This window comes from Lissotriton vulgaris, chromosome 11 (assembly GCF_964263255.1).
Source record: "Lissotriton vulgaris chromosome 11, aLisVul1.2, whole genome shotgun sequence".
In the NCBI taxonomy this organism is placed as follows: domain Eukaryota; kingdom Metazoa; phylum Chordata; class Amphibia; order Caudata; family Salamandridae; genus Lissotriton; species Lissotriton vulgaris.
In genome coordinates, this window is record NC_141699.1 from 819,737,177 (window position 1) to 819,761,730 (window position 24,554).

At 43.4% G+C, this 24,554-nt stretch overlaps 1 protein-coding gene across 1 annotated transcript in view; it reads right to left on the reverse strand.

The window, feature by feature from the left end:
- Positions 1-24,554, reverse strand: part of EPHB1 (EPH receptor B1) — an 865,486-nt gene that overhangs the window by 127,664 nt on the left and 713,268 nt on the right. Inside the window, exons 9-13 of the mRNA XM_086943930.1 lie at positions 23,007-23,071; positions 15,403-15,525; positions 13,184-13,431; positions 2,725-2,940; positions 415-564 (exon numbers count right to left, since the gene is read on the reverse strand). Of these exons, the coding sequence (XP_086800056.1) occupies positions 415-564; positions 2,725-2,940; positions 13,184-13,431; positions 15,403-15,525; positions 23,007-23,071 (802 nt within the window). The remainder of the gene's footprint in view (positions 1-414; positions 565-2,724; positions 2,941-13,183; positions 13,432-15,402; positions 15,526-23,006; positions 23,072-24,554) is intronic.

Genomic DNA, 24,554 nt, shown 5'->3' on the forward strand with positions numbered 1-24,554 from the left:
CACTGCTCCGGCTTCTCCCATACTAACATGGTCAGGAGAGTGGACACTGCCCTTGTATTTTCCGCTTTCGTTGAGGTGAATGTTGGATAATGCATTCACACCTTCCTTTCTACCAGAACCATGGGTTGAAGGTATTGTCTTTATGCACTGCACTCTAAAAGGCCTCACTTACTCATCCCACCTGTAAACCTACCAGGCCATGAGTGTGTGACAGGGCCTTTGTAGCTAACGCCTAACCAGTACCTCTCTATGGGACTGTAGGTCTGATGTATCAAAGACCCATTCTGTGTCTATGAGGAAGTATGTTCATACATGAGAGCCTAAGTCCTCAAAATAGGCCAATATTGTGAAAGAGAGACACTGCCTTACAATAAATCATTGTCATTCAACAGACGTTATGAGGAAGATCCTTACATCTTGGTTGGACATGTCCCAGTACGGCCTCTCGCCAAAGGACATCACCTCCCACATGACAATGCCGTAGCTCCAAACATCACTGGCAGATGTGAACTTACGATATGCAATGGCTTCAGGAGCGGTCCACCGGACTGGGATTTTACCTCCCTAGGACAAAAGATAAACCAATAAAGATTAAGAGAAAGAAGGAAACCTGAGACAGTAATTATAGGAAGGAAGCGAGGATGAATTAAAAGAAGAAAGTAAAAGAAAGGAGAAAACAATGAGGGAAAAATACAAGAAAGAGAGGACAGGAGGGAGAAAGGGCAAAAGAAAACAAGAGAAACAAACATGTAGGTAACGAGAAAGAAAGAAAAGGTAATAACGAAAATACACTTCTAATTAGGAATGGCCATCCGTCCAAAAAATGCCTCACTTTGCTCCCCCCCCCTTGTGCTTTAATTCCTTTGGCAATTTTTTAAGGATATTGAACCAACTGGCTTATCATTTGACATCACTTGAGTTCTTTGTATCTTTAGGGATTTCTCCAGAAACTACTGCCCCATGGCCATCTAAAAAAGAACTACCAGTTCATATAGAAACAAAGCGGTTAATAAAATCCGGAATATAGGGCCAAATGTATAGAACAAAACATATAAGGCCTCTCTTGCTGGGAACTTCTTTAATACTGCCTGTGTAGCTCCTATTTTGTATGAGTAGACTTACTAATTCTACTATCTATTCACTTGGAATTTGTGGATCAGAAAGTAGGTTTTGGGAGGTGGACACTGCAACGCCACTATATGTATATTTTTGTTATGTGTCACAGAAACTAATGTCACAGCTACTGCTGACATTTGAGAATACTGCAAGGGTTATTATGTCTCTCTTACCTGTTTTTTCTTAGGAGCTGGTTTATTTGTAGGTTTCAAGTTATGCCTTGGGAAGATCGCGGGAGTTCAGGGATAATCTGCCTTTCCTTTGATTATAATACTGATCCCAAAAACTGGTCATAATTTGTACCCAGCATTTTTGCTGGCCTATGTACTAATAGACAGTTTGCATAATTCCAAACCAGAGTAGATCTCGATCCAGCCAATCCAATTAATTTTCATTTGATAGGTTTCAAATTACAACGTACCATGATTGTATACAATAACAGGGATGGTGGTTGCAAGCAGAAGCAGACTCCCATATCGAAAATACATTTTTTTTAAATTAAAACATTTTTTTCCAAGCGGCCCAATTTACTTAAAGGATCCGAGGCTGCTTTATAAAAATGTCTTTTAAAGTTTCTCTGAGACTTGTCAGTGGACCCTTGGACAACTGCCTAGCTCTTAAAAACCTTTCCCACAATTAAAAGAGAGAAAGGGGTCTAAAGGGCATCCCTTTCCTCTTACAAATTTTGTAGCAGAATTATACTGCTGAATTGGCAGGAAGGTAGAGTAGATAAGGCAGCACTGCTCTAGAGGCCTTACACCTCATCACATGCTTGTTGCAGGTCAAGGGACTCCTGAAGGATGGCGATTACCACATCTTGTGGGCTTGGAAATACCTCTCTTAACCATGCCACAGGCTTTACCTGAGGAATCTTCACATGACTATTGCTTGTAATCAGAAAATATAGAGTTGTCTGGTGGGTGAATGTGGCTATTAGACTCAACTCAGTGGCTTTTATCACCGGGTAGCTTCAAGATGCTCCTGTAAACACAGTGCTTGTGGAAGGGAGGCATGTGGGAGTACAAGCATTCATTAGCATTTTGACACATTCCACCCTTTCACAGAATGGGTAACACATGCATTATTGTGTTTTCATCCTTTTGCTCTGGCCCGTCTGAACACTTGTGGACGAGTGATGCCAGACTAGTGCTGCATTCAGGCCACAGCTGACATTTGCAACGACAGATAGCCATATGCTACCATCATAGTGGAGTGAAATATAATTTTGCTTGGGGATCAAACATTTATTCCACTTGAACTAGAGCGTTGGCTATTTTCTCCAATACTTTAAATTCTGTGGCTTCTCTGTACATTGAATGATAGAGTTCTTAAAAACTATTCACCGGTCTACTGTAGTTAAGATTTAGGGGCTTACATATGCAACATCATTCACTGTAGAGACACTAGACTACACAAACTCGCAATCGAATGGCCAATATTAAATGCTGCCATTATTTACACATTCTTACCATCCACTGTCTGCTTTCCTTGTCTCCCTTTCGTTGGTGGGATTGGATGCAGTGGCATGCTTTGTATGCATAGGGCACTTTTCTCTGCCATCAGTGTACTTGCTGAGCGCCACTTATGGACAGAAAAACTACTACTCACCAGGGAACTAGTGTACGTTGGATCTGACGTGTCATCCTGCAAGTATCGCGAGAGGCCGAAGTCAGACACCTTGCACACCAAATTGCTGTTGACCAGGATGTTGCGAGCGGCCAGGTCCCGATGAACATAGTTCATCTCAGCAAGGTACTTCATACCCGCAGCAATGCCCCTCAGCATTCCCACCAGTTGGATCACGGTGAACTGGCCATCGTTGTGCTGCACAGAGAGAGAAAGAGCTGCTGATTGGAGGAGGTCAATAGCACACCATTCTATGCTGTATCAGCAGTAAAGGATGCCAATAGCCCCCTTTTTTATCCCATTGGCTGTACGCCCACACAGCTCACACATTTCACCATGTTGTAGCCCTGTCCCAAAGTCTGGTGCACAAGCTGCCCTGACTATGTTACAAAAGAATAAACTGAACTTTCTTTACCACCATCGGGCATTTCTTCCTCATTTAAACATTGCCACCATGGAAGCTGTGCACTAGCATCTTCCAAATAATTCATTCTAGGTGGAACTGATATATGCGTCTTTCTTGAGATATTGGAACAAGCCAAGCTTTTGGAGTAAGCCTCACTGGGGGCCTTCTACATTCTAAAAATCAAGGAGCACTTCACAATCCAAAATCACGATCCAGAAAAAAACATATATGTATTAATGTTGTTTGTGGCATGAAGACTATAGACCTAATAACCAAGTTATTTACCTTTGATAATTGCTTCTGACTGGATCTGGAAATGTTTCATGAGTAGAATCCCTCCGTGCTGGTAGGTGGCTTTGTTCGGCTCCACGTGGCATCATCAGTGCCGTCCACGCCAGAAGTGATGTGCACGGTGCCTATATAAGCACCACCCTAACGCTCTGATGTTAGTTTCTTTTTGCAACTTTCCAAGCCAGGTGTGCGAAGCTACGCAAAACACTGACCACTTCCTAGTTGACATCCTCCCACACCATGAGAAAAATCTCCCAAAACTTCGACAAAAAGTCGAAAAAGGTCAGTCAGAAATTAACTGGGGGTGGCTCACTGGATCTGCGCTGACTGGTGCGGAAAGAAAAAAAACTGACGTTAGCACACTGGGTTGGCTCTTGTATAGGCACCGCGCAAGTCACTTCCGGTGCAGACGATACCACGCAGAGCCGAATGATGCCACCTACCGGCACGCAGGGGTACTGCTCACGAAAAACTTCCAGATCCTGTCTTACGTCTGGGAACAATTCTAGGGTAAGTAATCTGCAGCTAGAAGTCTATCAGATCACCAATGTGTGTTCCTGTACGTGGTTCAAATCATTTAGGGATATAAGGCAAGTTGAGGTGGCCGTCCTCACTTCAGGAATGGAATGCTGCATATAGGCAATGGATGGGGTTCACTATACTTTAAATCAGCTATGCACATTTACAGTGGCATTCAATCCAATCATCTGATATGATGAGGGAGGATTCCAATGTGTAGAGTAACAAGTGCAGAGAAGGATTGATGGAAGAAGGGTTAGCACAGGAGAAGAGGACGAAATTTAGGATGGAAAAAGATTAATGTGGATGCATGGAAACAGGAACTGTCGAAGAGAAAGTTAAAGTAGACGAGAGGTACGACCATAGGAATAGAATTAATTTCACCTGCAATTTGTTGTGCATGTGATACATACTGCATCTTCTTAAATGTTAAAAATATGCTACCTTTGCATAACTTTGCTGGTAAGCAATATTGCTTCCACACTAACCAAATCATAAAAGTAACGCTAGCCCTAATGCTAACCCTAATAATGTGAGATACATGCGAGAAAATTAATGATATCAATAACATAATTATCTTAAAAATAGGATACTGCATATTCCTAATTCATGTAAAATATTTCATGATATTAATGACAGATAAAACAAAGAAAAAACATGAGGGAATGCCTACCATAACAAATGTTGACTATGACATGTTATTCAATAAATTATATTAATAATACCAGATAAGTCTGTCTCTAAAGTAATGTAAAAATGTAAATATGTTATATTTTTTCTCGCTCTTTCCATATATATATATTAAGCTAATTCTAAATGAAAACCTTCCAAGTGACGTAATTATTTTGCTTTCATATACATTTTTTAAAGTTATTTAATCTGATCAATTTAATGTGTCTTCCTTTAAATTAACTTTTAAAGTACTAATGGATTTATTTATATGTTCAAATTTCAGATGATAAGATCGAAGTAATGCTATGTGCACGTGATGAGAATTATTGAATATATTTCTGTCATAGTGATGTCTCGTAGAAGTAATGGAGTCCAAGAAAAAGGGCTGCACCTAAGGAGGTCCTTTTTTCCATCTGAATAAAGTCACTGCTTTTTGTTAAGCCCTCTTTTTCGAAAAGTTAAGTGGTTTGCTATTCAAAAGTGTTTTTTTCCTGAAAAGACATAATTTATCCTTGACATATAACAGGTGGACAAGTGGATCTGTGTGTGGTTCAACTGGTCATATCATTTTAAATGTTCAAATATTGTACCTTTTTAGGCAGATGTTTATGATACAATGGAATTGATATCTGAAAGACACGTTGGTTGTTCTTCTATAATAGCAATGCTGCACAGCTTCCAAGAAACGTAATTCTATCATAAGAAACAAGCAATGGCAATGCCAATAGTTCTAGCTATATTGTGCTGATCCCTGCTGTCACATAGACAGAATGCTAACCCTGCACATGTATGATCAAAATCTTTTAATTTTGGTGGCAATAGGTGCCACAACCAAGAAAGAGCTTCTGCCTGTTCAGGTGCAGTGGAACATGAGCACAGCCTAGAGTGCATGAGAGGAGGAACATAGCATATCAGAGGTAATGCAGGACTGAATCTGGGAGCTGTGATGGCTGGGACAGTGCCAACAAGTGCCCTTTGTAACATGCAAAGTGTCTTAAACAAGATCCATCTATTGACTGGTTACTTATGAAGCAGGTCCAAATAGGAAGCATGCTGAAGTAATTTAAGCAACAGAAGTGGCATCTGCATTTTGCACAATCTGAAGGTGAGAGATAATATATTTAGTTAAACCAAACAAGACTACATTCCTATAATCTGAACAGGATGATATAGCTGGCTACATGATAAACTTCCTCTCTTCTATTTTGCAACAAGTAAGCCATTTCCTGAAGCTCTTCAAAAGGGAGCAATCTTATTGACATAAGGACTGAAGGTAAGATCATCACTGAGAGTAACATCGACATCTTTGGTAAAGGTAACAGGGACAGAAGATGCCTCAAAAACCACTGACAACCAAACGGTGGTGGAAGTCTAAGGATGATCCACTAAAACTAACACCTTTGTTTTACCCACATACAAATTCAAAAGGTTCTTGGCCATCCAACATGCAACTAAAGTAAGCCATGCCCAAAGTTTAAGGGTGAAAGCAGAATTAATACCACTCTGTTGTATCAGGAATTGATCAACAACAATGTAGTTAAACAAACAAAATCCAAAACCAAGAATTAGGGCAACTAAAGGGGTTAAATACATGTTACTGCATGCCAAATAGCACGATCTTTCTTAATAAATCAGTGTCTCGTGTTTTTACTTTTAAGAAGAAAAAAGACTTTAATTCGTACACAGACCTGTGTTAGAAGGTCTCTTATTGTTAAATATTGTGTACCTCTCCTTATTCTTTTCTTCAAGGAGTACACAGAGGGAAGTTCTCCCTTTTGTAGTTGCTACATGGTTCTCAATGTGAAACCCCTACATATTGCATTTGCCAGAGAATTCAGAATAACAATACCCTATCTATTGCATTTGTCAGTGCATCTCAATGTAAAACCTGACTCTCAGGGTAATGAGGCAGAGCAGCTTAAGACTAACTCAGTGATCAAACTATGTTTTTCTTTCTTTAAAAAGAAAATATGCAGAACTAAATACTAAATTCAAATGACAAATATTTACAACATATAGTGACTGTGCCGAATAATCATAGTGAAAATCGTGTACTCAAGAAATATCACAGGGTGCAACTCTGGGCTTTAAAAGGGCCGGGTCTCACCTGTGCTGAGCACCAGCAGTTTTTTAAAGGGGGCCTCGAAACGGGTCCCTATTGGGCTCTGTTTTGTGCCCTGACAGAGGTGGTCTTTTTTTTACAGACTGCAGTGACAGCAGGCACATTGATGTGCACGTGCCGCAAACTGCTCACTTCTCACTAGTGGAGAAGGTACAGCATGACGTTATGCCAGGTGAGCTGTAGGGAGAAGGGAAATCCTTTAAAGAGAGGCAGTTTCTCTCTAGATTTCTATTCTCTTTTTGAAACCTAGGAGAAGCAACATTGTCGTGGTTTCACCAGGGCTTTAATTTGAAGCTTTTTCAATATTATTTACAACCCATAGTTGCTGCTTATTTATCTTATGCAACTAACAACCATTGACAAAGCCAATAGTCTTGACTTGTTGTAGGTATGAAGTTTCTTGTAGTATCGTATATATGGATGCAATGACCGAAACAGCAAAATACAAGTCGGGCGGCACACTATGGTAAGCACAGATTTTTACGTGTTTTTATTTATTTATTTATTTATTTTTACACTTATAGAGCGCACTGATACCAGTCGGCGTCCTGGCGCTTTTAAGCCACGCCCTTAATTGCATTGGCCACACACCTTTTAGAGACCCCCAGTTTTTTTCATCCCACGTAAATCCCTATAAATGTAGTCTGATTTTGTTGTCTGCATTATGTAGGTGTACTAAGTGATAATGTGTGTACAAAAGCAAGCTTTAAGGGTAAAAAACAGCAATGCTCTTATATCTGCCTACTGAAAAACAATAGGCTTTAGACAATCAAAATGGTTAAGTCTACACACTTTGCCAAGTAGTTTACAAATAAACAAGAAGCCTTATGCCATTGTCACCGCATTTCACGATCAATAAAGCAAGTCTGTGACTTTAACTTGAATAAACATTCCATGTAGTCTTCACCTAAAATTACCAATCAAACAATTTAGGCAGATTCAAAGTAGACACTGACATGAGCATTAACTCTCTCTGGAGACACCTAGCAGTTTTTTTAGAATAAACCTATACTGGGATATATTTATGCACTAAACTCCTTCCTATGCATTTGACAGAAAGTATACAATGTAAAACTAATTTCTAATGTAGTTGCTAAATTGTTCATAATGTTAAGCCCCTTCCTATAGTATTTGCCATTGAGTTCATAGTGCAATACCCCTTCCGAGTGCAATTGTCATACAGTTCACAAAACCCATTCGTATTACATTTGTCAGAGTTAACAACGTAAATCTGTTCCTTCTGCATTTGTCAGGGTTCACAATACAAAGTCCCTGTCCACAGTGTCCGTGGTGTTTAACCAGGGGTTCACAGTTCAGAATCCCTTCCCATCGTATCTGTCAGGGAGTTCATAAGGTACAGCTATTTTGTATGGTTTTTGGCAAGTAGTTCAGGTAAAATCCACACCTATACTATTTCCAAGCAGGTTTATAATGTGAAACCCCTTTCTACTGAATTGGACATGGTACAGAATTGGTGCTGGGGTCTCTGTTAATAATGTGCTTATCAGTTATGAGCAATCAATCTACTTAGACTTCCGCAACTATTTTTCAATCAAATGCTTGTATAGAGAAGTTCAACATTTGGACGGAGCCAGAACCCCTCTCTTGTGACAATGTCTAATAGCTCTTTTTCTAGTGATTACACTAGCCTTGGCTCCCCACTGCACTGCCAAGCTAGACCTAAAAAGAATTTCCTGAAAAGAGTTTGAAAGAGTGAGTAACTACCACCCTTGACTCCCTATGATAATCAAATGGAATCCATGTTAGAACATATTTGCCTACAGGCTTTAACCCAAGCATTATAACAACCCACGGTTATAGGCCTATGCATTTAGATTTTAACATATGCTTTTCAAAACAAATAATTTAAGTCTCTGTCATAATGTTTCACAAAAAAATGTATGAGGCCTATCGCATCCCAATTAACCAGTTGAGTATATAGCCATAATCCTTGGTTATGGTGAGCCTTATCACCGTCACTAATTCAGGCCTAGCCTATATATAGGATATTATGTGTAATACAAGCACTTCTTTCAATGGAAGCATACAGCTACTCCCCAGTCAAATCCTGTTGGGAGGAATATCAGCACGTGGGCACATCTAAAGTCACTCTCTCAGAGAATGTGGCCTAACGGCTAGGGCGGTCGACCTCGGAGATAGGGAACCAGGTTTGAGTCTCGGCAGGGATACTCAACATTCTGTGATTCTGGGCAAATCACTTAATCTCCCCGTGCCTAACAAAAATGAAAGCGTCAGTATGTAACACAACTGGTGCTCATGTAAAGCGCTCTGATACCTCCGGGTCTAGTTAGCGCTATATAAAACTCCACCAAAAAAAAACAGCTTTCGTTTGTTGATCACTTAAGGTCGGCAACAGCTGGTCTGTCAACCCTGGCCTAAAAGGATGGCTTTCAATGACCTTATCAGCAACAAATAATGCAATTTTGAGAAAGAGGAAACTCTTCATTGCCAAAAAAATGGAAACTGTAATATGGATGCTGTAATATTGTCTCCAGTAATAATCAAACAACTATATAGTATAAAATATAAAAGTACTTCAATAAGTTATACCAGCAAGTGTTCTTTGTTTGGCTATTACTTTATGATTGCATTTAGTTATTATAATGTTTTATGTTTCGGCATATAGTATTTTATTTACTTTTTTCTCTTTCCACTATTGCACATAATTTTAAGAGTCTAAGAATCAGTTGGATTATAATTTAATTCAAAATTCTATTTATTTTATGTACTGTTCTTGACTCATTCTTTTGAAAATATTGTTGTACAATTGTGAAGAATTTAACTATATAAATTGAAAACTAAATTTTACTTTCAAATTGTGGAACGGTTACTGGATTTTATAATCACCTCCAGGCTGGTTTCTATATAATGCAAAACGGGCTGAAATAGAGTCATCCAAATACAGATCCTGTAGCTGACTGTTTTATTCTATATGCTTTTCAAAGGCATCACACTGTGGCCATATAACAAATTCCCTGTAGGCCAGTACACCCATCCCCTACGTTGCCCCTAAAACAATATATATCATTCTCTTTAATAACTTTGGAAAGACCACATGTTGTTATTCTTCGAATGGGCACTGCAAAATGCCAGTTATTCTTGGTTTCTTAAAGATGCCTCCACTGAAGTGAACATGTGAGCCTCTGAAGTTCGATTAAACCGAGTCAATTCAGTTAGCGATTTCAGTCAGAGCCAGAATTACTTTATTCTTTAACACCTTATCAGCAGACACGGAGGCCCCTGGACCCTGCTTGGCGAGTCAAATGATAAAATCCCTCAAAGCTGGGCTTTATTTGTAAACAAATAAAACAGGTATTACACCTTCCAACCTAAATAGGGCAGATTATGTAATGTCCATCAATTCTCCCACAGCTCCTCCACTGTCAGAGGAGGCTTTCCTTTCCGGATGACTTAAGGTCAGCCCACCTCTAACTGAGGTAGGCAGACCGAGGGTTTGGCAAACAGAGTACTCTGGCACATTTGCGATGAAGTACTCTGTCTACTAAACTCTAAATTGGTCCATGTTGACTCATTCTACCCTGGATTGTCCAGGTGGCACACATTTAGGTGATTCGGAACACTGCTCCAAGATTGGTAGGGGAGAAGTAGCACCAGGACACCATCTCACTAACATGGAAATCACTACTGTAGCTCCCATGAACTCCAGAACCACTTCAAACATACCCCAACAATAAATTACAGTTCCAAAACTCTGAATACACCATGCACTCCTTTGAGAAAAGCCTTCTACATATCACATGAATCCACAGCAGAAGGCTGATACTTTGCAGGTCAAGAGTCTTTACTATGGAATATACTCTAATTTAACATGCTCAACAAACCTAACAAATTCACTGCAAATCCGCCCACCCAATAACAAAGACAACCATCTTGCAGCAAAGGCAGCCACCACAAAACCAAGCCAACCTCCTTGTGAACAAGCAATTCCACACCCTCACTACAGTGCTTGAAAATCTCCCAAAAAAGCTGACCAAAGTGGTACAAGTCCAATGACCTTGCAGCAAGACCAGCCATTTTGCAACAACATACACCACACAGCAATGCCACTCACCCTGTAGGATGCAATTCAACATACACCAAAGAGGATTGATTACCTTGCAACAATGTTCACAACTTCTCATCAAAGTAAAGAAACTCATCTCGGACAAAATAAAATCTAAACTTTTTTTCTGCCATACCTCCTGGAACGTAGTAGGGGTGAAAATCAAAAAGCTGTTCTATATCAGTATTTTTAATTCATTAGGCTGTCACCTAGCCATCCTCTTGGTAACTTCCTCTCCACAACAGCTCTTGCACACACACACACTGGTTTCAACCTTCTCCACTGCTGCAGTGAGAGAGATACAAGAAAAGCGAAATTAGAGCAAAAAATTGGAATGTTAAAATGTTAGCCTGAATGAAAGGGATATTTGGTTCATCTTAATATTAAACATGGAACATGAAGACCTCATGAAGTCATGTCGGGTAGATTATTTATTATCTTTTACAAGATAATAGCAGACACCAGTCTGGAGTGAAAACAGCACGATTGAGAGGTATCAGGGAAATAGGGATGGTGTCAGAATTTTAAGGGGGCACTTCTGACCTAAATCAAATCTTGGTCACAGGAGGCCTCGCAAGTATGGAAGGAAATTAAGTAACCCGTGCAGTGTGAGGGCCATGGCTAGTCCTGGAGAGTGAGGCCCAAAACGGCCAATGCAAGATGAGGGTCCAGTGCTGCCACTGCATTCTGAGGGCCAGTCGCTGGCACTACATGTTGAGAGCACTGTTCTAACACTGTTTGCTGAGGGCACAGTGCTCACACATCCTTGTGATGGCCTAATGCTGCCACTGCATGACAAGGTCCCCCTTAAAGCTTTAGTGGTGGTGCACCACTAATTGTGTTTGTGGTGATTTGGCGGGGCACTGCTGGTGGTGTGTTTTGAGAAAGGCAGGGAGTGGTTGCATCGCTTCTCCACTTCCCAGGAAGTGAGGGTCAGACCCACTGTTTATCACTCCATCAGCAAAAACACAAAGAGGCCAAAAGGGGGTTCAGATGACTTGATGTAACCCCAAGCAAACGTGTGCCATCAAATGAACACAGGACAAGCTGAGTAGAGAGTGCTAGGATTGACTGGGACACTTACAAGCCAATCTAGGGTTGGCTCAGAGGGTGGTCGCATTCTAGAGAGGCAAATGGATGGTTTATATAGCCACATGATTGGCTGCAGTGCAGGAAATGGATAACAAAAAATCTGGGATCCCATAAACGGAGTCAGAGTATGGCAGCAAAAAGGTGTTGGAGTAATAATAATAATCTATATTTGTAAAGCGCGAACAATCACCCATAAGGGTCTCTAGGCGATGGGGGCCGTCGGGAAGATTAAGCAAGGTATTGCCCAGAGTCACATGGTGCTGGGCTAATCTGCTGCCAGCACCGGGGATCCAACCGTGATCCCCAGATTCCAAATTCAGTCACCCTGGCCGCTGCACCACACCTCTTCCTCTTCACGAGTCACAAGAGCACAGTTGTGTAAAGGGGACTCTGACAATTCAGACTGCTCTGAGACACAACTTCTCACAAACGCTGTGTCTGGAAACCAGCCTGAGAAGGACACTTGAAAAAGAACCAACCCAAACTTGTTGAAACCTTAGACAGTGGATCTGCCTTCCCAGTCTGGAAAATGTATAGAAAAGTAGGATCCAAATCACCCCACTTTGTTCCAGCTCAAGTTCTTCTTGAACAAGAAAGGGAGTGCTCCGCAGAGTACTCAAAGGATTGCTGTGAACCAGGATTGGTGTCCGCCTAACAGCCAATCTCATAGAGGTAAGAGGTTATCACCTGAAGTCTGCATGTTCTGCTAGAGAAGCTGAATGTCTGCCTGAAGTACCAAGAAAACTGCATGTCTGCTGAAAGAGGAACAACGGAGAAGAGACAACCTTTAGGAGAAGATACTCTCCAAGTAAAGAACCCCAGTGTGCCACCGGTGTGAAGGGTACCAAGAGAAAGCTGACTTGCCAAGAAAGTGTAGCCAGAAGTGACCTGTGCCATGGAGGCATCCCACTCCCCCCCTCACCCCCCTGTCGCTTTTCCCAGTTACCATGTGGGCTGTATATGGCTGTACCAGAACAAGTATCCCCTGTCCCTCAACAGTTTACTGCAGCCTTTGGCTACCACCCAACTCACAGGGTCTTGCAGGAACAGATATGGTTTACCCTTGTTATTTCCAATTATTTTCCCCGATCTGTAAATGGGGCATTAAGACACTTTCAGCATTTGCACTACGTTTTTTTGCACCCAATATTACTAATCATGTTTAAATAACCCCCACTAGACCAGAAAGAAGACATGGTAGTGCTCTGTGATTCTTGAAATTTCATCCCCACCCCTGAAATGTGGTTGTGCTTACCCGTAGAAAGGAATCCAGGGCACCGTTCTCCATGAACTCAGTTATGATCATCACAGGACGGCTCTTTGTCACCACTCCCTCCAGCCGAATGATGTTGGGGTGGTCAAACTGACCCATAATGCTCGCTTCACTCAGGAAGTCCCGCCTCTGCTTCTCTGAGTAGCCAGCTTTGAGCGTCTTGATGGCAACAGAGATCTCGCGCTTTCCAGGAAGCTTCAATCGACCCTTGTACACTTCTCCAAACTCCCCTGGAAAAGTGGTGACAGGGAACAGCACTTTAAATTCCCATAGCCATATCATCTCTGTGTGCTCACAATAAGTACATAGACAGAACACAAAGTGTGGACGATTTTTCATTTACTGTAAGTGGAGAAAGCCCACAAAGTTTTCTCAAATAGGGAGTGGTAGACACACATAATGAAACCAGGCTTATGAATTTTTCAAGGATTTAATATTGTTTTATTTCACCTTAATTTGCCCTTTTAATACGAGCACCAATTAACACATGCTCTAATAACATTGGCACAAAGAGTGAACTAGCATGTGAAAACAAACTGCAAAAAATATATTTGGAAAATTACACTGAAAAGATAGGGTACCAAAATATTGACATAAAATGAATAACACTGTACAAAATATTCAAACGAATCCAGCTCTTGATTCACTTGCCCCCCAATAGCTACAACTGGAGACAGAATATGAACTCAGTCCTAAAATATGTGAGGAATGAGTTCAACTGGATTTGGAAATTAAATACAGATTTAAAGTTGATGTAGAGAGATATTTTCTTAAATGAAGGATTGCTGCACTCTATATTTTCTAATCAGTGTTTTCACAAAAGATGCCGCTGCCCTGCGTTATTTCCCATGTAACTATAGCAGTGTCATTACTCTGTGATTACAGAGGGCACAGTGGAATTGTTACTATTCTTCGAGTAAGTTTTTATGGATCTATATCTGGATTGCAATATAAAGAACATGGGGAAAGAAGGTTAGCTCGGCACTCCTTAGAGACGGGATACAATGTGAGGTGGGGCAGGTAAGGGCAACACTTACTGATGAGGTGAAGTGGCAAAAGAACGAAAGGATGTGAAGAGCTGTGTCTAAAACAGACACAAATTAATGATATAGAAACTGTGCAATGTAGATGCAATTTAAGGAGGCAGGGGTGGCAGAGAACAGAGAGATGGTGAACGGGTTCAAAGGAAGTGAGAGTGAAGAAATACACATTGGAAAAAGTAAATGATAGAAACAGAAGAGAGGGAAATGAGAGGATTTAAAACTGGAAGAGGGAATAGGTAGTAAAGGTTATGAGAAGAGGAAAGGAGATAAAGCAGAGCTAAGTAGAGTGGGGAGAAGGCTATTAGGGAGAAAGAGGTGATCCACAAATGGGAGAAGATTGAGAGGATATAGGAAGGGAGGAAGCAAAAAGGAAAATAGGGTGAAGGTGTGTGAAAGCATGAGAGGGTAAATGATTGGGAGGAGAGAGAAAGCTGGTACAGAACAGCAGGTACGGGAAAAGGGGAAGGCCTGAGAAGATGGCGGAAGGAATGTGAGGAAGGAAGAAGTAAAGAATGTGAGGAATAAAGTACACTTAAGTTTGTTGTGAAAGAATAAGTACAGGATATGGGGACAGAATAAGGCTGCTATGTGGAAAATGAGCAACTAATTTGGAAAGGGTGGAACAAGTAGGAGAAGGTACACTGAGGGAAAAGGCACAAGAAGAGCAGAACAGCAAAGTGTCTGCAAAGTGTGAAGAAGAGAAGACCCTTTGAAAGGTATTGTAACGATGAAGGATGTGGTCAATGCAGTGTTTGTGAAATGTTCCACGGCCATGATGTGTTGGTGAAGGATTACCGGTTGTGGTGTGACTTTAGGTGTCAAAGTATAGGTGTGAGGTTATAGAGAGGATGAATAATGTGAGGCCTGTGGTGTGGATGCAGAATTTGGGGGCTGTGTAACGAGGGAAGAAAGGAACATCCCTTTTGTGCTATGAGTAAACAATTAAAAGACCGTAGTGTGGCTCAAAAATAGAGTTTTCGACTGGATGGAAAATCAAAGGTAAGTGGCTGAAGCATGTGAGGATTGTGGTGTGAGTGACAGATGCAAGGGTGAATATAAGTCAGACACTTTGAGCAAAGAAAAGAAGGCACAACATGATAGTGGCTGGAGAGCCCCGAGGAGGGTGGCTGGAACGTTTATATAAGGGATTGTACACACCTGCTCCAATTACTTCTTCGATCTTGACGAAAGAGACGTCAATCTCCTTAGCAAACTCACGCACGGCCTCATTGGGGTCCTCATATGTGAAGGGGTCAATGTAGATCTTCATTCCTGGGGACCCTGCCCGGCAGGGAGAAGTAGGAGAAAGGTGAAAAGTTGGGGCGTCAGTCCAGAGATCTTCGACAACCTCGCTAACCTTTCATATTAGTCCCCTACAAGAATATTATTCCCCACAGTACTCCTGTGTCTTGGCTGTGCAGGTAGCTCCAGGAAGAATTGTCCCCCCCCCCCCCACCCCCATTAGAAACATCTCTCCATAGTAATTGTGTCTTTTCCTATATAAAACAAAGATTTGTATGGATTTCCAGTATCATATGCAATGTTCGCCTACAAGTGGTACTCTGGGGAAATGCAGAGAGACTAGACGAATGCACTGAGGGAGACAGAAGAAAGGAACTCCGCAAGCACACTCTAGTTCACACCCCTGCTCTCACTTGCTTACTTTGTGCTTTGCTCTGATCTCTGTCTCTCCGCCTTTTCTTTTTTGAGAATCCATTTGTTCTTCTTTCAGTCATACATTGCTATTCCCTTAATCCTGTTTACCCCATAGCTTAAACTTTCCCTTTTTCAGGACCGTCTCTTATCTCTTCCTTCTTTTAACACCCTCCTTCGCCGATTTCGTGTAGTCTATTAGCCCTCAGCCTCTCTGTGAAACCAGTCCCATTCTTCCTTTTAGTTTGCACTTATGTTCGCTTGTTTTATACTTTGTAACTGTCAGTGCTACCTCCTGCATCCTTCCCCACCTTCGTTTTTGTTAACTTTTGCAAAATGTAACGATCACTCTCTCAAAATCATCCTTACTTAAAAAAAACTGTCTTACTATTACTTTCACATTCATTCTTCAACCTTCTGCGTCTTTTCACACCCCATCAAAGCCCATCCTATGCTCACTATTCCTGGCATTCTTTCTGTCTGCCAGTCAATTTCTGTAACTACCCAGGCGCGGTGCGTCCATTGGGGCGTAGGGGCGTAGCCCCACGGACTCACCGCGTCCTCACTAAACTAATGATAAAAATATTAAAATAATCGCGCTGCCCGCCGGCCCGGAATACGGGAGACACTCGACTTTTCAGGAATAACAGGGGGGGGGGGGGGGCGGCTGGGCCTGCTGCAGCTGCGCAAGTGGATTTAAGGGCATAAACTAGCCCGCGCATGCTCAGATTGTTTTCCCTGCGCAGTTCCCCTTAGAGAGAGGACCAGGGGGCGGGCCGCAGCCCCCGTGGATGCACAGGGCGACTGGGCGAGCAGTCATGGTGCCCCCCCCAGCCAGGATTGGCTGGTCAATACTATAGCCCTCTCTCTCTCTCGTGCTGCGGCCTCTGTTTATGGGGTTTGAAGACCTGACCTGACCGGACCCAGGAATCCTTAAGAGGGCGGGAGTCAAGTCCCGAAGGAACCGCTCGGCCAGGGAGACCCGTTCGTTCACACTCCGGTATGATCAGCTGAACCTAAGCATCAGGAAGTGTGCATGCTTACAGATTGTCTAGGAGGAAAGTTCCTGTTTCAGAACGTTTTAAAGATTTTGTTATGGTGTAAGTGACAACGTTATGTACAGTTGAGCTGTGAGGTCTAGTCCTGTTCTTTTGTTACTGTTTAACTTTATTTTCACAATATTCCTCGCAGTCGCATACAGTGTTTTCTGTGCTTCATTTTGTTACCGTTATTAAAGTGTTCTCCTACTTTGGCTTACTTCCTTTAATTTATCTACTGAGGTGCATACTGCCCTGAATGTGTCAGTGTCTGCACATTAAAGGGGTATAGCATATTCCCTTTCTGTTCAGGGGCCCAAAAATCCAAGAACCTGACTGCAGTACGGAGGTAAGGAGAGACAGCACGGAGGTAAGGAGAGACAGCAGGGAGGGAAGGAGGGACAGCAGGGAGGTAAGAAGGGACAGCAGGGAGGTAAGGAGGGATAGTAAGGAGGGACAGCAGGGAGGTAAGGAGGGATAGCAGGGAGGTAAGGAGGGACAGCAGGGAGGTAAGGAGGGACGGTAAGGAGAGACAGCAGGGAGGTAAGGAGGGACAGCAGGTTGGTACAGCACGGAGGTAAGGAGGTACAGCACAGAGGTACAACACGGAGGTAAGGAGGTACAGCAAGGAGGTAAGGAGGGACAGCACGGAGGTAAGGAGGGACAGCACGGAGGTAAGGAGGGACAGCAGGGAGGTACAGCACGGAGGTAAGGAGGGACAGCACGGAGGTAAGGAGGGACAGCACGGAAATTAGTTTACGCCTCACCACTGTCAAATGTCACCAGCCGCCCCTGTAACTACCTTTCTAGTTCACTCTTTCAGTCTTTCACAATTCTCCTTTATCTTTTCCATTTCATTATTTTATTACTTCTCACACATTATTTTTTGTGCTTCTACCCGATTTTGTTTGTTAGCCTTCCTTTTCATCTCTATCTTTGTTTTCCACTCGTATTTAACATTCCTTTATTTGGCATTTAATTCCTCACTCTGAATTTCTTGGTTACAATGTATACTTTATTTCAATCTTTATGTCGGTTGTCTTTTATTTTATTTATTTGGGGTTTTTTAAATTATGAACTACTTTCTCATTGTTTAATTCCTTTTTTCTGCCCTCCAGTGCATTTTCTCTCTCTCAGTCCCACATTTCCTTTTTGCTTTATTAACTTAATTTTTCTTATATTATTTGTCTTTGGTGACTATCCTCCGCCAACAACCATGTTACCTTTTCAATCAATCGTTTTAACATACTGAGAACACCTGCCACCGTGGGTGCTCAAACCAAAAAATAAGCCATTACATATGGTTGTCATAGAGAATCTATTAGCAGAAAAATATATGTAAAACTTTGGCTCTCCAGATTTATCTCACAACAGATTTCATTGATCAGAGGTTACAGGTAAAAGGGAGTGCAAGCTGCAAAAATAGAGGTTGCAGAAATGTGATGGCAAGACCACATAGACGAAGAAAATGGGAGCACAGCCAAGAAAAAAAAGAGTTAAATGGGAGAGAACTGGAAAGGGGAGGAATGATGCACAGGACTCATACAAATGAGCAAAGGGAGGGCATGATGTTTATCAAAAGGGAAAATATGCATTCAACAAACAAAGAAGATGAATGGGTGGAAAAGAGAAATCACGTTAAAGGTGGGCACATGGATGGGCTGCAAGGATAGTGAGAAGAAGAAATATCAGGAAAAAGTCAAAATGGGAGACTAGTCAGAAAGCAACTGAAGAAGGTAACATAGAAGGAAAGAGAAGAAAACGTGGGAATTATAGCGAGGAAAGAACAGTGTCCAATGAAAAGATGTATGAAAAAGAACATAGAAGCAATGTAGTGTGAAGGAGGTAGCAAGGGCTCAAAGGTGGGTGGAGGAAACAAAAAATGATAAATGAAGGAAGGAGAAATAGAACAAGAAAAGGTGAGGAAAAGAGAAGCACAGGAAGGCAGGCGAAGAAAGCCTAAGATGTGCCGAGGGGCATATGGTGGGGTGTACTAAGTGGGCTGAGTAAGAATGAAGAAGCAAAGGTAAAGGAAAGAAGCCAGAGATGAAACAGCAAATGAAAAAGCAAAGGTGACGAGGAAGGAAGCAACAGATGGAAGGGGCAGATGGAAAGAGTGAAGGAATTAAAGATGAGTGAATGTATGGACGAACTCCTAAGATGAAGAAGGTAGGTGTTGGTGTGCTGGGCTAGGCAGACCGCCCACCCCTGGTGATGAGCAGATAGTTTTATTTCCGCTCTCATTCAGTCCTTTGTGTCTCTCTCTATACAGATCACCTTTATACTCTGCCGCAAGTCACTGTTAGTGACCACCCACCCACCCATCCATCCCTCGCGCGCCTTCCATTAAGGTAACGTGCCTATGGGACGACAGATTCCTCGTTAGAGTTTACTTTTGTTTCTCAGTTCACAGCTGTCCTTTGGGAGTGCGTAGGCGCGGGAGTGGGCGTTCCTGCTCACTTTGAGGCTGGGGTGGGTGGAAGGCCCTTTAGATCACTCAGATGCTCATCAGAGATGCATGACGTGCCCTTCCTTGAAAGCCTTCAATAGATAATAGATCACCAACACACTCTGTGAGGTCAGCCTGGCCCACAATCCATTCTCAGAGAATTACTCAGGATATGACCAGGCTTATCTGAGGATTGAGAGGCTCACAGGAGGGCTCACTGGCTGATGGGAAAACGGAAGCTGAGAAAGATATCATCTCTGAAGGGACTCTTGAGGAGGACACGTGTTAAGCCACCCCTGGGCGCTTCCGTGGCTGCAGGATAGTAAATGAGGAAACGTAGAAGCGTCTGAGGTGTCATCAGGCAGGGGTCCCCAAGTAGAACTGCTGTACTGCTGTACTATACATGGAGGTGTTTTCTCGAGCTGTGGAGAGGGCCTACACCAGTAACATTATGCTTGTTTATCTACCGACCAAACGGTGCAAAATTTTTAACAAACATGCTTTTCTACTTTTTAATAAATAAACAAATGCGTCATTGAAAACATATTAAATAGCATTATGTGCTGCTGGTAACAACTGTTGTGAAACAGTAATGCAGTGTAAAGGTCTTATTCTAAAAGAGCTACGAGAGAACAGGTGTTGCTGGACTGGCATTTCAGGCACTCTGGCAATATCAGATGGGCCAGCTCGAAAGGGCCAGCATGTGGACAGTTTTACCCAGAATTATATATAAGAATAAGCAGAAAACGTGAAAAACATAGAGTAACAAGAGTGCACAGGGATACCAACCTACTGGACAGTTTTAGGGGCCATCACGGACCACGGGGCCACAAAAAATGACCCACACACTGACCCTTTCAAGTTGGCCCATTTGGCAGCGTCAGAGCGCCCGACAGGCCAGTTTGAGTACAAGCCAAGAATGCAGCACACTCTCAGAGCTGTACGTGGTGGGAGAAGAAAGTGCCTGACGGCCGGGTGCACTAAATTACACCGAGCTGGCAATTACGTAATCACTTCTACTCTATATAAAACTGTCAATCATTTGTTCAGCATCTGGAAGATAAGATGTCCTTGCAGCAGTTAGAAGCTCGGACCCTCAGGGGTGCTCTAATTCCACAGCAGGCGTGGTAGCAGACTGAGACATCTCACTGGTGCTGCAGTGGCACACCGTGTGTCCGGTCTCAGGCCTCTCACTCAGACATCTCACTGGTGCTGCAGTTGCACACCGTGTGTCCGGTCTCAGGCCTCTCACTCAGACATCTCACTAGTGCTGCAGTGACACACCCTGTGTCCGGTCTCAGGCCTCTTACTCAGACATCTCACTGGTGCTGCAGTGGCACACCCTGTGTCCGGTCTCAGGCCTCTTACTCAGACATCTCACTGGTGCTGCAGTGGCACACCCTGTGTCCGGTCTCAGGCGTCTTACTCAGACATCTCACTGGTGCTGCAGTGGCACACCCTGTGTCCAGTCTCAGGCCTCTTACTCAGACATCTCACTGGTGCTGCAGTGGCACACCCTGTGTCCAGTCTCAGGCCTCTTACAGACATCTCACTGGTGCTGCAGTGGCACACCCTGTGTCCGGTCTCAGGCCTCTTACTCAGACATCTCACTGGTGCTGCAGTGGCACACCCTGTGTCCGGTCTCAGGCCTCTCACTCAGACATCTCACTGGTGCTGCAGTGGCACACCGTGTGTCCGGTCTCAGGCCTCTCACCCAGACATCTCACTGGTGCTGCAGTGGCACACCCTGTGTCCAGTCTCAGGCCTCTTACAGACATCTCACTGGTGCTGCAGTGGCACACCCTGTGTCCGGGCTCAGGCCTCTTACTCAGACATCTAACTGGTGCTGCAGTGGCACACCGTGTGTCCGGTCTCAGGCCTCTCACCCAGACATCTCACTGGTGCTGCAGTGGCACACCGTGTGTCCGGTCTCAGGCCTCTCACCCAGACATCTCACTGGTGCTGCAGTGGCACACCCTGTGTCCGGTCTCAGGCCTCTTACAGACATCTCACTGGTGCTGCAGTGGCACACCCTGTGTCCGGTCTCAGGCCTCTTACTCAGACATCTCACTGGTGCTGCAGTGGCACACCCTGTGTCCGGTCTCAGGCCTCTTACTCAGACATCTCACTGGTGCTGCAGTGGCACACCCTGTGTCCGGTCTCAGGCCTCTCACTCAGACATCTCACTGGTGCTGCAGTGGCACACCGTGTGTCCGGTCTCAGGCCTCTCACCCAGACATCTCACTGGTGCTGCAGTGGCACACCCTGTGTCCAGTCTCAGGCCTCTTACAGACATCTCACTGGTGCTGCAGTGGCACACCCTGTGTCCGGGCTCAGGCCTCTTACTCAGACATCTAACTGGTGCTGCAGTGGCACACCGTGTGTCCGGTCTCAGGCCTCTCACCCAGACATCTCACTGGTGCTGCAGTGGCACACCCTGTGTCCAGTCTCAGGCCTCTTACAGACATCTCACTGGTGCTGCAGTGGCACACCCTGTGTCCGGGCTCAGGCCTCTTACTCAGACATCTCACTGGTGCTGCAGTGGCACACCCTGTGTCCGGTCTCAGGCCTCTCACTCAGACATCTCACTGGTGCTGCAGTAGCATACCTGTGTCCGGTCTCAGGCCTCTCACTCAGACATCTCACTGATGCTGCAGTGCACACCGAGGGTGCGGTCTCAGTGCTGGAGTACCATCTAGTTGGAGGAGGATGGGGATTTAGGTGTGCACTAGCGGGCTAGTTTAGGCGGCTCCTCCATAATGATGGAGGAGCATCACGCCACTGGTCAAAGTCAGTCACACAAAAATAAAATGATATTAAAGCAATAATATAATTTTATTTTTCCGTGATGGGCTCTGGCTGATAGTGCATGCTTGTGTAGCAGGCCGTGCCATTATAGCTAGGAGTGATGGACACTGATAAGTGCGCATGTAAGTTTGTCTATCCGTCTTAGGCTGGCCAAACAGACAAGCGCACTTCTATTTCTCCAACCCAGCTGTGTTCAAAGCCGGGTTGGAGAAAAGACGCAGGCTCCCAGGCAGTGTCTGAGCAACAGACCAGGCTGCTCAGACCATTCCTGGAGCTTGCTCTCAAGCATGAAAGCAGCGTCTGGTTTGGGTGGGGAGCCTTTGCCTTCCCAGACACTGCCGGGAGTGAAGCACTGAGGCAGCCGTCGGGCAGCGAGAGGTACATTTCTTTTAATATATTTTATTTTTACCCTGATTTACCAATCCTTCCTTGCCCGCTTCCACCTACCCACACTTCCGTTGTGCAGCAGCCTCCACTGTAAATAAGGTAATGAAAGTTTTTTTTTAAAAACCTCAGAGCACATAATATTATCCCTGATAAGGAATGGGGTATAATCTGCGCCCTTTCAAACCTGTTAAATGTGTTGTTACCCCTTACACAGATTTTACCCAGGCACAAGCCAGTTGTAACTACTGGGTCAAAAAACCTGAACAAGTGCAATTTGCACTCCCGTCCCTATGAACGAAAGTGCTGAAAGAGAGGCAATCTCTTTGCACCCGTTTTAACACCGACACATGAGTCTGAATGGCTCCAAAGGTGGCAAGCCTGGCACCGACTTGGCATGACAGATGAAGAGAAGCGGTTATCATCTTTACCTCGCCCAGTGCTGTAGTGCTGTAATTTGTCGCTGTACACCGCCTCCTTGCTATAAGTTCGCTTTCTGAAAGGAGAAAAGACAAGAGGTTGTCACGGATGGGTAGGAAACATATAACACATTCTTTAACTCAATACTATTAATGAAGTATTCACATATAAACATTTTTGTTGGATTTAGGAACAGACAGTTTCTTGATATAGCAGTGCCTAATATGGGACTAACGCAGAGCAGTAAACCCATGGTTAATTTGAGCCAGTAGTTCCGGTGCTCAGCACCGGCCTTTAATCATCAACACCGCTACTTTTCATGAGCACCAGTTAAGGACACATTCATTTATGGGGAGATTAAGTGATTTGCCAAGAATCGCTGGATGTTGAGACGATGCTGAGAATCTATCTAACCTGGTTCCACAGCTTCGAAGCTGGCAGCTCTGGTCATTACATCACATCCTCTCCCCACTTCATGGTTAGTAGTTGGTTCTGTTTTAAGTGGCGCTAACAGGAGAAATAGGCTGGTGCAAGCTGCCTCCTGACGATAGCCCTAGGACTTATTTTTTGACAAATTAACCACTGCAGTAAAAGTTCTTGGAGAGTAAAGACACCCCAGAAGAAGCAATAGCTTACAGTTCCTTCCTTCCCATCTATAGACGCAATGGGGGCGGTCATCCCTTTTGTACAGTGTACAGTGGGCTGGAATGAACAAATCTGGACAGTAATTCCTCCTCTTGTGATGGGAAATAACCATTTGGACCTGGGATTACCAGGTCCTTTCCTGCAAAAACTTCTACTGCTTATAGTGGATACAGTTTACTCCTGGAACCCATAAATTGGGGGTCAACAAGTGACAGAGGAATGGGGCTGATGTTACGAGGTGTGGAATCATGAAATCCAGACTCTGACAGTCAATGTATACATTTTATTAAATATACTGCAAAGAAATTGGCAACAATGACACAAGTGACAGTAAATCCATTTTGGCTTAATTGGTCACAAAGGGGAAGCATTTTGAAATATCTTACAGGGTTAACACATCTGCTGCAGACATCTTAGTGTATCCACCAATTTTCAGAGGATAATAATAACTCTGAGGCTGAATGCAGTTCATGAACAGTTGTATTATTTGTCCAGTTTTGACTCATAAAATAGAAAAGTGCCTGCTGAAAAGAACATACTATACCAAGCAGTTTACAGATTTGTATTGTTTATGGATAGGTTAATGTGGGTTAACTGCTTTTGACACAGAGACCATTTGTGACTTCAAGTTCATAAGTTGAAATCCTTTAATTATAGCACAATAAACTGTGAACCAGCATCAAGGCAAGGCGCAGCATGCAAACCACAAGTCATGGATTTTAATCTTTATGGTTTTTTCCTCAATCTGTTGCTATTTCAAATTTGCAAGGAAGGGTCTCTTTGAGTACTAATAAAGACTTGTTAGTACAGACAACCCTACTGGCTGCACTAAATTGAAATGCTGAATTTGTGTTTCTTTCGACCATACACTCCTAACACACAATCTCTACAAGAACTGTATGTGACTGCTGCAC